General features: G+C 35.1%; 1 protein-coding gene across 10 annotated transcripts; it reads left to right on the forward strand.

The window, feature by feature from the left end:
• Window positions 1-1,359: 1,359 nt before the first annotated feature.
• Window positions 1,360-13,305, forward strand: LOC125241425 (protein angel homolog 2). 10 transcript variants are annotated; one of them, XM_048149909.1, is made up of 11 exons: window positions 1,420-1,509; window positions 2,298-2,401; window positions 2,541-2,798; window positions 3,230-3,381; window positions 3,990-4,147; window positions 4,593-4,757; window positions 7,609-7,820; window positions 8,662-8,751; window positions 10,676-10,796; window positions 11,398-11,606; window positions 12,265-13,305. In XM_048149909.1, the coding sequence occupies exons 3-11, from the start codon at window positions 2,737-2,739 to the stop codon at window positions 12,416-12,418; spliced, it is 1,323 nt and encodes a 440-aa protein (XP_048005866.1). In that variant the 5' UTR covers window positions 1,420-1,509; window positions 2,298-2,401; window positions 2,541-2,736; the 3' UTR covers window positions 12,419-13,305. The 10 variants fall into 10 exon arrangements, with proteins under 10 accessions (XP_048005867.1, XP_048005869.1, XP_048005870.1 ...); XM_048149910.1 differs by lacking the exon at window positions 2,298-2,401 and having other exon boundaries at window positions 1,360-1,430; XM_048149912.1 differs by lacking the exon at window positions 2,298-2,401 and having other exon boundaries at window positions 1,372-1,430; window positions 2,544-2,798.
• Window positions 13,306-13,537: the final 232 nt, after the last annotated feature.

Consider the following 13,537-nt stretch of genomic DNA (forward strand, 5'->3'; position numbering starts at 1 on the left):
TCAATATTTACTTATTTTACTACTAAAGTGGTAGGTTATTTTTTATTCTGGCAACATAATAATGTCTTGCCGTGTACGCCATATTGGTTATTTGTTGTCAGTCGCACGCCACAACTTGTGAAGGAAGTATTTGTTCGAGCGTGTTTTAGAGGTCCGTTTCTGAGTTCCACATAGTGACTACGTTTTCGAAGGTATATTGTATATTTTATTAAGAAACTACCTGTTCATATTACTAGTTAGTTTATCTATTTTAATAATATATAACGTTTATGGGAAGAGTTTGTATAATTTAATTTACAACCAGAATTTTGTTTCTGAAAGGCGTAACCGTTACGTTCCATTGAGAAATATTGTTTCTCAGTGGATGAAAAAGTAATTCAGTGGAACGATAAAGCCGCGTTATAAGTACACATTTATATTTTCATATCATATTACATTAAAAAAAAATATCGTCACTTTTTTATATGGAAATTTAATTATTTTCATGAATGTGATGCAATATACAAAGAAAACAAATTACTAAATTAAGGGCCTCAATTTTCATACGTGAGGCGTAAAATTAGTCCAAAAAGTTAATATTTTGAAGACACTGAATATGTACACTTTTTCTGAAAAGGGCTCAGTTAATTTTTTATTTTTGTATTTGAGATATTAACATCCACGTAAAAAACAGTTTGCTTAATTGTTTGACGTAGTTAAATTAGCTCCATGTTAATCGCACCCTTAGTTTTATGTTACGTTCCACTGAGAAATTGTCCTAGCATTTTCTTAGATGTAAATTTAATTTTTTATAAGATTTTGTTAGCCTTACCTACCTGTGAGTATGATATTATATAAATTTAACATCTTCTTTACATTTAATAGGAGTTTATAGTAAATTTTTCTACAGATTTTTATGTTTTTACGAAAAAGTTTTGAAGTTTTTTGACCACAATGTCACTCAGTGGATATGTAAAAGTGATTTTTAGAGGGTCCTTTTGTGTTTATTCTACTGTTTTCTTTAAATTTAAGTTCATTTTGTTTTGATTTCTAATATTAATAAAAGATTTCACATATATACGTCTTTTTTTGTTATTTTTATACATTAGTAAGTTTGTAACTCAGTGGATCACCCAGCTCCAGAAACACCGATTAAAGTTCATTTTTTTCTGAGTTTTTACAAAAATGCTATTAATTTCATTGAATTTTATGTAGATGAATGACTAATGAACACGAAAAAACAATTATTATCATGCAAACTAACAACATGTGTAAAAACACAAGTTTTTCAAAACGCTACAACAAAACACGCAACAAAATAAAAATCCGCCCATTTATGACACGATTACGATGACAGTTCATTCCCTCAGTTCTGTTCAGCTGACACTGCTGACAGTTTGCGTTTTGCTTGCAAGAGGTCGGCGGGTCAACAAAAATGTGTTAGTGTTCTAGTACGTAGACTTGGAAAATATTATTCGTCATCATGGTTTTTGCTCTTTGGCTTTAAATACAGTCTTGTTTCGTATGCATGTAAGTTATTATTTGATGTGGGACACATTTCATCGTTTTCATTCTAAGGTTACATGTATGGTGCGAATGTTTTGTAGTTCAGGAATTGGAGAGGTTTTCTTGTTATTTTTAGTTGAAGCAATTCTAATCTCGCATGTGTAATAATACGCATAATAGTATAATTAGCGTCTAATACTGTTTTACTAAACACATATATCTTCTCATAGATTGCGTTAGCAATTAGGCACTAAACTAACAATATCTTTTGTCGTTCCATTAGTTCGTGTGTGATTTAGGGATATAATGTACAGTGTTGTAAACATTACATTAGGTTAATTTATACATCATTGTGGTTGTTTGTCCATCACCTTCTTATACACAGAATCATGCATACAATTTTTCAAAATTCGTATATACATAGATTCAAGGTCACTTAGTCCTAAACAAAGTCTAAACACGTCAAGTCTAACTAGACGTAATCAACAATCTCATTGGGTTCATAAATAGTAAAAGGTCTGCTTCAACATTACCAACTGCTTTTAAAATAATCATTACAAGTGTTTGCAATTTAAGATTAGCAATTTGCTTGTTAACTAGATCACTCAAATAATTAAATATCATTTTGTTAATTTATATGGCAAGTTGTAATAATGTTTGTCAGTTGTGTTTTCCTGTCTTTTTACAACAAATTGCTTAAAGTACTGACTTCCAATTTATATTTATTAGCAATGTATATTTATTTAAATGGGTACAATTTTGGGAATATGGAAATAATATTTCAGGATTAAATTAATGTATTTCTTTTCCAGGTCAAGACTTATAAGACTCAGAGCAAATTCCATGCCTCTTCTTGAAATTCTTCTAACCACTCTGTAATAGTGGATATGTATATATATGCATGTTAACGGCTCTGGTAGCTAACCTACTCTGATCTGTCTATTGCATAATAATTATGTTGTATATTTTGTATTACTATATATTTGTAACGATATGCAGAAGTTGACTGATAGGTTTTGCAGATATTTATTGCTCACATCAAATTATTTTAATAGCAGGACACATATCAGAAAATACTCACATTTAAGTTGTAAGAGAAAGTCATGCACTGTGGACAGAGTTCAAATATCAAATTTTGGACAGATATACATCCCAGCAAGTCAGCAAGTGCAATCACATGCAAATGCAAAGCCAAGGTTTCGTTTGAAGAGACTTACATTAAAATCAAATGATTTAAATAACCTTAAACAAATGAGTGAACCTTGGCAACCCACTCCAAACCATGTTAGCTACGGAGGACAATTTATTGAAATGTGAGTATGAGTTTTTATATTGTAAAGTAAAGTGTAGATAGATACAAAAGATATGAAAAAGCACAAAATTACATTACTTTAATAACATTTATACATTATGATTATGAATAGTATTTTAAACTTAAAAAAGACTTACCATAAAACTCACCAGTTATAGCCTAATACTGCAAGTACTGCAACTATGTATGGTCAACAAGTTCAAAAGAATTTAAGTATCATTGCCATTGGTCCTACTAGTTTAGTCCGAATATTTTCATCCATTTATATTACTAGTCAGCCTTAGTATTACAAAAAATATAGTAAAAGGCAATACCTGAGTGAAATATTTGCAGAACTAATAATTATATGGGCCATAGTTGGGAGCTTTGGACTATAGTTGGGGAGTTTTACTATTACATGTGGATACATTTCTAAATTGTTTAATTTATTAGTTCTAGTGATGACGACAGTGCCTCTGAATCCTGGCAGGACAATATCAATAGAGAGTCTACAAGTTGTGCTAGTCAATCTCCAAATTCTTCTAATATACCACCAGATTTTCGAACCTGGGAGTCAACTGGCAAAACTACGAAGACCAACAATGGTAAATAATCTAGGATAAGTTCTTGTGCTTTCTTTTATATTTGATATTTGTGTATTTATATTGGTGGTGCAATAAAGGGTTTACTTACTTAAATACATACATACACATGATCACACCTGTATGCCATAAAGGAGTAAGAAGAGCACATGAACTACTTACTTAAATAATGGCAAAAAAATTTAATCAAAGCTAATAAAAAATATCTTTGTAATTGGAATTTTATGGCTAGGGCAGTAATATGCATATTGTTCTGGATTATTTAACTTAAAAAAAAAAAACAAATCCTTGAAATATGGAAACTGAGGAAATGCTTCTGTGGCACATTGTAGTTTAATGAAACTCTTCATACTTGGTATACGAGTTTGTATCCCCAAAAAATTAACAGAATGGAGCTTAATTAGTTTTTAATATTTCTCAAATGAATTATTATTTATTGAAAGATTGACACTGAGAAGACAGCAGCCACTAGTTTTTTAAATTAGGTATTTGATGAAATACAAAAATACAAGCAAGATAAACTTTCCAAAAACAAGCCATTAAGAAATTTTTTTTATCATAAATAAATATAGTATGTAAGTATACGAGTAAGTGTAATGTAATTGTTGCAGGTAACCCATTGAGGTTTCGCGTGGTGTCGTACAACGTGTTAGCGCAGTACCTGTTAGAATGTCACCCGTACTTGTACACAGAGTGCACACCTCGAAACTTGAAGTGGAAGATCCGTGCGGCGCGACTGTATGACGAAATATTGAAGTTGTCGCCTGACGTAAGACTGAACATATTTTTATCTTATTAATTTCTAATTTATAGTAAGTCACACAATTGACCCAATTAGTTCACGTGATAGGTAAAATTAGTAGTATGGACCCATGTCCAGTATCTACTCCACTGTCATTGTACATTTGATCAATTTTGTAGGTACATAAACCGTGTTGTCCATGCAGAGGGTTGTAAACTATTATCGTCCCCCATTCCTATGAGTATACTCATATAATACCTTAAATACCTTTTATTCCTATTTGATTTAGAGTTTAAATAAAAATGGCTTAGATATTTAACTTGGTTAGGTTATCAGGTATATGATATGATATGAATAATTTTACTGCAATATAGAATCTTCAAAGTCTTTTTTACTCAAATCTGGTTGCCTATTTCCGGTCCTCCAATAAGATTTAGTCTGATTCCATGTTGATTAGGTGCTTATGTTTCAGATTTTATGTCTCCAAGAAGTACAAGCATCCCACCTAAACAGTTTTTATTCAAAATTCGAGAAAATTGGTTACTCTGGCATATTTAAAAGGAAAACGGGACACCGCCATGATGGATGCGCTATTTATTTCAAACACTCGCTTTTTGAATTGCAAGATACTGTCAGTGTAAGTAGTTGTCAAAATTTTTAATGCAATATTACACCATATTCAGAAATCAAAATCAGTTTAAATCAGGGTTTGGGTAATTCCATGTAACAGAGTAATGTAAGTGACCAATTATTTGCATGTTTTTTTATTCATGGTGCTAATTTAAATATCAATATAATTATCTAAGGATTGAAAGTAGGCTTATCTAGAGATAAATTAAGACTTCAATTTGCATCATAAATAAAAAAATATGCAATGAAGTGGTCACTTACATTACAGTTACGTGGAATTGCCCGTTCACTTTTTGGGAAAACTTTCCAAAAATAGTTTTTAGATTAAATATAAGAAGATTATACCATCCCATACATTATAATGCGACCGCCTAAGAACGTGCAAAAAGTAGATGGCGCCACTAAAAATGCCTTATTGCCATTAATTACTAAACTTGTAGATTGGCTTTTTGCACGTTGTTAGGCAGTCGCATTTTAATTTATGGAATAGAATCTTCTTACATTTAATCAATGGCACAAGCAAGGTATTGTTCTATCTCTTATTAAATGTTGAGTATTCTGCGTCGCGAACTCTTTGCGTGTAGTCCTTTTGATTCCGTTGACACACACTTGAAGTGTGCATGGGAATGGCAAAGTAGTACAATACGGAAAAAGACGCCAAATTTTTTTTTCTACTGCGTCTGCGTGGGATTATGAAAAACTTATCCTGTATTCTTTCACTAATGTAAAGATTTTACGAGTACTCCACGTGGTTTCCTCGCAGTATTGCACATTGGTTACATTGATGAAAGAGAGTAAAATAATGAAATAAAGTCTGTATTCTATAGCATGAATTTATTATATGCTGTACTGTACAATTAATAGGTATGGTGTATCAATTCTTAATCAAATATTATATTAAGCAGTGACTTATATGCTTGTGCGATATACATAATAATGATGTGTGTACTGTATAACTATTCTAATTTTATTTATGCTTGTTAACCTGTTTGCTGCAGCCACGCCATACTAATGAAAACCGATAATCTCATTTATCTAGTGAAATAATGTACAGAATTGTGCCTTATCCGCGCTAATTTTTAGGCTTTATTAAGATAGGATTTTATAGGGTCAAAAATAGATTCAGTACCATACCAGTACCTGCCACGGGCTACCAACTTAGCCAAATACATGAGGAGATGCGCATGTAGAGAGCGTCTACGGGGATAAACCCGTATGAAGTCAGCTGCACTGAATGTATTGTACATGTATGATTTGCTATGTTTTAGGTTAGGTACCTATATTAATTAGGTCTACTATTTTTTATATGCCGTCGCGAATTATCTTAACATAATATAAAACAAACAATAACATATTATGTACCTATAACATTCATGCTTTTTATTCATAAAATCATAAACATTGCGACATATGTTACTTTCGTAAATATAAGTAAGGACTGTATCGATAAGTATAAGGACAAAACAAACCTCGTCTAAATGTTGACATGTGCATAATTTTATATTATTATGTTCCGAGAGTATGATCTGAAGGTATTGGTAAGCACTATTTGATATAAGAAGGTCTAATTTTTATTTTATTTTAGAGACTTTATGGTACTTTCATTAAGGTCTAGCAAATAAATTTCGGACAACCCCTATCTGGCTTAATTTGAGAATATTTCAATGACTGTTTGCACGATTTCAACAAACAAAGGTTAATATGCTGCCAAAATATATTCTTTAAGAGTCCTCTTCATGGTTTTTCAATTGGGTACTTGCAGAATAAATGCGGTGAATTTATATAATTAAAAAAAACGCTATTTTGAGCAACGTTCCGGATTGTCGTAAATTTTTGATGCAAGCAGGATGAGAGAAACAGATAAAAAAATTAGCCATAGGCCAAAGTCTAATTGACATTCACGGTGTTTGAACAGTGCCTAAACCAAATCGATATAAACAGTGTATGATAGTTAAATTCGACATCAAAGTCGGAGTTAGAGGAAGCACCATGCCACATTCTCTAAATGGCCGCCATACACAGATCCTGAACTTTATTTCTTAAAAATAACTATGGCTAGACTATGTCCAGATATTCTGCTTTGTGGATCATATGTCGTTGAGGTTCACACAGTACAATTTTTTTCGCAATCGTATCGTTTTTTACGCACTTTGTGAATTTTCTAGTAGCATTTGTCCGGAATCGTAATTGTTACTCGGGAGGATTAAGTCAATACTGTCTAAACCACTTGCTTTACGTCGAGTTTCTAGGACAAAATGTGAACCTTATTATGTGCCTTATTAAGCCTATGTCTTGTTTTAAGAAAAAAATATAATAGCAAATAAATACGGCTACTCAAAGTTGTCCTCATACTTAACGATACAGTCTTTACCTACTGGTGTATTGTGTGTACATATATGTACATGCTTTATGCTACGAAGAACTTGCGAGCTTCCGTTTGAAAGAATTCCATCAGCGCTCCAATTTACATGATTTAAAGTTATTTTAAAAACCACTATAATTAATTATACGATTTTGCTGCCGTATTTTAATGTGATAGTCATTATTTAAATTACTTTGCCCCAAAACATATGTATGCAGTCATATTATATTTATAAAAATACTGTTTTAATTTTATAGCACACATACATACTTACCTCCTTATTCATAAACATGTTCTAAACTTATCAAGCCGATAAAGTTCGTTTGTCCCTTTCCGACGTATTAGTGTGCTAGAAAAGGACAAACGAACTTTATCGGCTTGGTAACTTTAGAACACGTTTATGAATAAGGGGGTTATAATCTTGCACACAGGGCTTTATACCATTATGTTCTAAGTCTGTTGAGATGGTCAAGCAGGTTCACAATCCTGGTTTCAGGTGGAGTTCTACCAACCAGAGCTTCCCATACTTAACCGCGACAACATAGGCATGATGGTGAAACTGGTCCCTCGACATTGCCCCGACACCCCTATAGTGGTGGTCACCACCCACCTTCTCTACAACCCGAAGCGCACCGACGTCAGACTGGCTCAGATGCAGGTGTTGCTGGCCGAAATTGACAGATTTGCGTACTTCGACAACGGGAGAGAGTGAGTCGGTCCGATTTGCTTATCAAATAATCAGTTTGTACGATTAATAATGTTATCTTAAGAACAGAACAGATAATGTAAAGTTCATATACAACGTGTTACACCATGCACTGAAAACCTAAAAAACAGTTTATTCAGAATCAAGAGTAGAATCGATTAGGCTATATTTTAATGCCGGTTGTTTTTTGTATTTAGTTTTTATTTTTTTGCGTGCCCGGTCTAAAAGTTACTGTACCATTGATAGAGGGTTGCATAGCTATCTACTTGGTAGTGTTATAATACAGGTTCTTTTTTATTAAAGATAGAATTGTCAAAAGTTCGCTCTTATGGCTCAGTGATAAGGTTCAATTTAGCATGGCAAAAATACGACAGTGCAGTTCCTATTACTGCAAAGCGAATGTCAGTTGCCTATGTCACTACCGTATTTCAGGCAATAAGGGTTGTTTTTCTTATAATATGTAACAAATTATCGCCTTATCGACTTTTGTTCCGGTCCAGTTTGTATGACTTGACAATTGATAAGATACCTAAACCCCAGGTCTTTGCAATAAGGATTACGAATTGCCAGGAAACTGTGTGGAACATGATGATACACTAACACGTCACACATACGTAATCAACAAACGTAGAGTTACCTATCAACTAGAATTTCGAAAATAAAAGAAACAGCTATATCTTTGGAAATAATACACCGATTTAAGAATAAATTCTCTAGACTAACTCTAAATAATAATAATCTGTTGGGGTGTCTGAGGTTTTCAGTGGCTGGTATAATACGTGTGTGTGTGACTTTCATTTCCTTTAATACTTTGTAATACCATGTCAAAATGACTGGTTTCAGATCGGGTCACATACCCGTGATCTTGACCGGCGACTTTAACTCGACGCCGGATAGTGCTGTCGTCAGGCTGCTCGACAAAGGACACGTCAGGTAATAACGAAAAATATAGCCTTTGTAACTTTTTTTTTGTTTTTTATGAAATAGGCAGCAAACGAGCAGCCGAGCCGCCTGATGGGAAGCAGTCATCGCCACCCATGGACATACGAGTAAGCAACATCAGGGGAGTCACTTATGCGTTGCCGACCTTTGAGAACCCTAAATACCTGCTTCTTGAAGAACCCCATGTCATAACACTCATAACGCAAGGGGAACACCGCAGAAGGTAGTTCATTCCACAACTTGCATATTCTGGGCAAAAACGAGAGGCCCGCTTGTTCTTGGTTTGCCACGTGTCCAGAAAGTGAGGATGAACTTAAACTTGATTCTAATGGTACTTAATTTGCGAGCGATGGTCTTCTTTGGTGCCCCGGATTAGGTAGACACAGGGTATCACAAGACTATGAGACATGAAGGGAAAGTACCTACCTTAAATACCTTGGAACTTGTACACTGCTTTTTGCTGTGTACTTAATACAGCAAAAGGGAGTGTACAATTTTCTAATGGGTTGGCAACGCGCATGTGACACATCTTGAGTTGCAGGCGTCCATAGTTTACGGTGACCGCTTTCCACCAGGCGGACCGTATGCTTTATTGCCACCGACGTAGTATTAAAAAAAAATACAGGATAAAGATAATATAAAGAATTTACGTTGTTCCCTTTTTTTAAATTCTGTGCTACATAAGAAGAATTTTGGTTTGTCCTGTCTTTCGATTGGCATGTTGCATAATACGGTTTTTATTTTGAAATTTAATTCGGTTTGTTCTACGTAATTTTAAGAATGTATTTCGATTGCAACTTCAAATTATATGTAGTCTTGGGGCGCCCTGTGTAAGTAACCTTGTAATCCGAACGTCACCTTATCATACCTATAGTAACAACGATTTTATACTGGACTGACAAAGCCCATACAAAAAAGCGCACCCCTGAAATGTATGGGCCTTTTAGGCTTAAAACTAGATGGCGCTGTTCGTAGACTGGAAGTAGCCAAAATCATATTTTCCCCAAATATTTTTGCGTGTTTTTATGTTTTATAAGAACAAAATTAATTATTTCTTTATTTTAAAATAAAAAAAATAAATTTGTAATCATCATCAGTGTAGTTATGATAGTATTTAATAGGTGGCGCTAAAAATCGAGGCACGATTCTTAGTATGAAGTATGTAAATCCTATATAAATAATCCTTGCCTATAGTATAATAAGAATAAGAATAGTTTATTATTAATAAGAAATTATTACAATGGTAATGGTACATTATTTGTTCTGTGGCCCCACACTAGGCTAAATTTTCGAAACATTGGAATGTCAATGAATGAACCTTCCATACTGTTGAATTGGAGAAACACTACAATATTAATATTGTCTTCGGTTACCGCGATAGTTACTCATGAAATAAAACTATGGAAACGGATTAAATCGCGTATAATGAATTTAAAATTCATCCCGACGTTTCGAACACTTTACAGCATTCGTGGTCAACGGGTGACTGAGGAAAAATTACAATGTGCAAAAGCTACCCACATACAAGAAATATTAATGAACCATGACCATAAGTAATATAGATTTTCAAACACTACTAATAAAGGTAGTTATACAATATTAAAATAAAAAAAAATTACCATTACCACACCTCGGACACTGGCAATCAAATATATGAAAGAGGCGCGTTCCTAGCACACGTCTAAGCTCGTATAGGTGAACGCGTACTATGCTTGTATGAGTGAAATATGACAGGTCGACTGTTCGCGTTTTTGACAGGCGGTAACTGTGAGGTAACCGAGAGGGGGTGGGCCATTTTCAGCGGGGAGCGGGAGTGGCCATGCTGTACGATAGTACTCTTTATTATACTGTGCCATTACGATACCACTACGATATTACTTATTTTGAAATATTACAATAGGTATATCTTTTACAGCGCCAGTCCGTTCCGGGACAGTTCGGATTGGCAGAAAATCGGCGTGACAGATAACTGCCAACATCTCTCCGTTTACTTGAACCGGTCCAAAGGATTGCCTACTGATTTTTGTATGACAAAGGTAAATTTATTTCCACGTATTCGCTTTCCTTGTTCTTTATTATATATTCGTAAATAATTGTTAAACTCACAGGTAAGCGATATACAATTGCTTTTTATACTCTACTGGCTTTTGCCCGCGGCTTCGCTCGCGTTAGAAAGAGACAGAAAGTAGCCTATGTCACTCTCCATCCCTTCAACTATCTCCACTTAAAAAAATCACGTCAATTCCTCGCTCCGTTTTTCCGTGAAAGACGGACAAACAAACAGACATACACACTTTCCCATTTATAATATTAGTATGGATTGTGAGAAGTAAAATCAATAATCATACATTACGAACTTTATTGTACAGGAAATGAGTCAATATAAACTGCCACTGTTGACACTGATATAATCTGCTATTTAAAACTCACCACTTTTATCGTGATTTGAAGAGTTAGGGTAGGTGTAGTTAACTTTATTTACATGTATTACAGTTAGGAGTAATTTGTATTATTTTACAATATAAAAAAAAATAACGGCGATCATTGGTCGCTAACAAAAGTTAACAGGATTATCAACTTGGCTTGCTTGGCCATGAAGGTAAATGTTACAATCTTCACGTGTTCGTATTGTTGCAGATCTACAATTCGGAATACCGGTCCACCTTGCCCGAGCTCGTGGACGGCTCGTCCAGCCGCGGCGAAGAATACGGCGAGCTGTTCAACAGTGGCGCGCTGGGCCACGGCTTCAACCTGGCCTCCGTCTACGACAAGGTCAAACACGACGGCAGCCACGAGGCCACCACCTTCCAGGACTACTGGGTCACAGTCGACTATATTTACTTTAGGTGAGTAAAGTTCTATTCTTCCCTATCATATCGTATAGACGGGAATAGTCTTGTAATAAGGGAACGAGGTCAAACACGACGGCAGCCACGAGGCTAGCACTGAGGACAACTGGGTCACGGTAGACTATATTTACTTTAGGTGAGTAAAGTCCTCTTCTATGTAGCCTATTTCCATAGTAAGGGAACAAGGTCAAATACGTCGAAACCACCACCTTCCTCTATTCTTTCCTGTCGCTAATTCCCGGAATACGGGATCAGCTTTCCAGCGTTATCAGCACGGTAGCGTGATATGGCGCCGATGCGTTTTATCCTCACTATTTGTATACGTATGTAACTGCGAAAAAGACGCACCGACGCGACAGGCTGTAACAAACTAGTGTGCTAGGCCTACTGATCCTCACTTGCGCTCTGATCGACAATTTGCCTCTGGATTACCAGTATATTAACTAGTTAACAATAGCACATGTCACTCGTAATATAAGGCTGGTTTTAGTGTTACGCGGACCGACCGCGTGAAATCCGCTTCACTCTAAAACGTTCCCTGAATTTAATACCTATTAATCCTGTGCGGATCGCTCCGCGCGGTCGGTTCGCGTGACACTAGAACCAGCCTACGGGCTTAAGGTGATATATTCCTCAGATGTAATATTTGTTTCAGTTGCTGCAGCAGCCTAAAGCTGGTGGAGAGACTGCGGCTGCCCACCGCGGCCGAGTGCCAGGCGCTGGGCAAGCTCCCCAACGACGTGTACGGCTCCGACCATCTCGTGCTAGGAGGAACCTTCGAACTTAAGTCAGTTAAGTCCTCCTTATAACGTAGCCTTATGATTCTGTTGATTAAAAAAATATGACCGAGAAATATTTTTGTAGCGATAAGAATAATTACTGTCGCTGATTTAAATCTACTGACGTGATTTCAAGGCATAGGAAGTGCTTCTGGTTTCAATAGATGAAACCAGAAGAACATTGCCAATTTGTATTACTTCGCAAATTTCATAACATGTTATTAATTATTATGTACCGGTTAGGTCTCCTGTATACTCTTAATGTAAAATGTTACATAGTACTTATAGGGCACTCCAAAATTCAGTATTCTTATTGTGTTTTAGATATGAACAGTAATATTATATGTTATAACAATTTTCAGAAAGTATGAAAATATATACGTATTTTATAATCCATGCAAACTATAAAAATCAACTAAAATTCAGGAAAATTGTTCAATAAGGAAAGATAGTTTAATAAAGGGTTAGCAGCGTGCATTATTCAGGCCCTGGCCTCTGGAGTGGCAAGCGTCCTTACTAATGAACTGGGATTTGGTTGCACCGCCGCGGTATTCCAATTAGAAATAGTAATGTACAATTTTAAGCTCGTGTTGCCTTAGAAACTGCTGTAATATTTTTATATAATAAACTACAATAAAATAAAATGTAGGTAAATAGGCTTATTGTTTCCCTATTTGCAATCAAATCCCCGATCACTGGTCCTTAGACAATCATATTTCGTTTTCGACAGAAGATCCACAAATTACACAATGCAAATAACTTCGTGAACCAGGAGCACTTCTTAAGTTTTTATCTCTATTATTATAATAAACATTGTGACAAAAGACCTATAGTGTTGTGAAAATGCTTGAAGGTGTAGTCAAGGAGACAATCTTTATTGTTATGCCAATAGAAAAGTAAATGTATGTAAAAACTTACCACGTGAGTTTTTGTTCTCATGAGTCATTCTGATACATCTTTCACTTTTCAGTCCCAGGTTGAATATCCATACTAATATTATAAATGGGAAAGTATGTGTGTCTGTTTGTTTGTCCGTCTTTCACGGCAAAACGGAGCGACGACTTTACGTGATTTTTCAAGAGGAGATAGTTGAAGGAATGGAAAGCCGCAGGCAAAAACTAGTATTATATAAACGACACGGCTTAGGTA

This window comes from Leguminivora glycinivorella, chromosome Z, assembly GCF_023078275.1.
Source record: "Leguminivora glycinivorella isolate SPB_JAAS2020 chromosome Z, LegGlyc_1.1, whole genome shotgun sequence".
Classification (NCBI taxonomy): domain Eukaryota; kingdom Metazoa; phylum Arthropoda; class Insecta; order Lepidoptera; family Tortricidae; genus Leguminivora; species Leguminivora glycinivorella.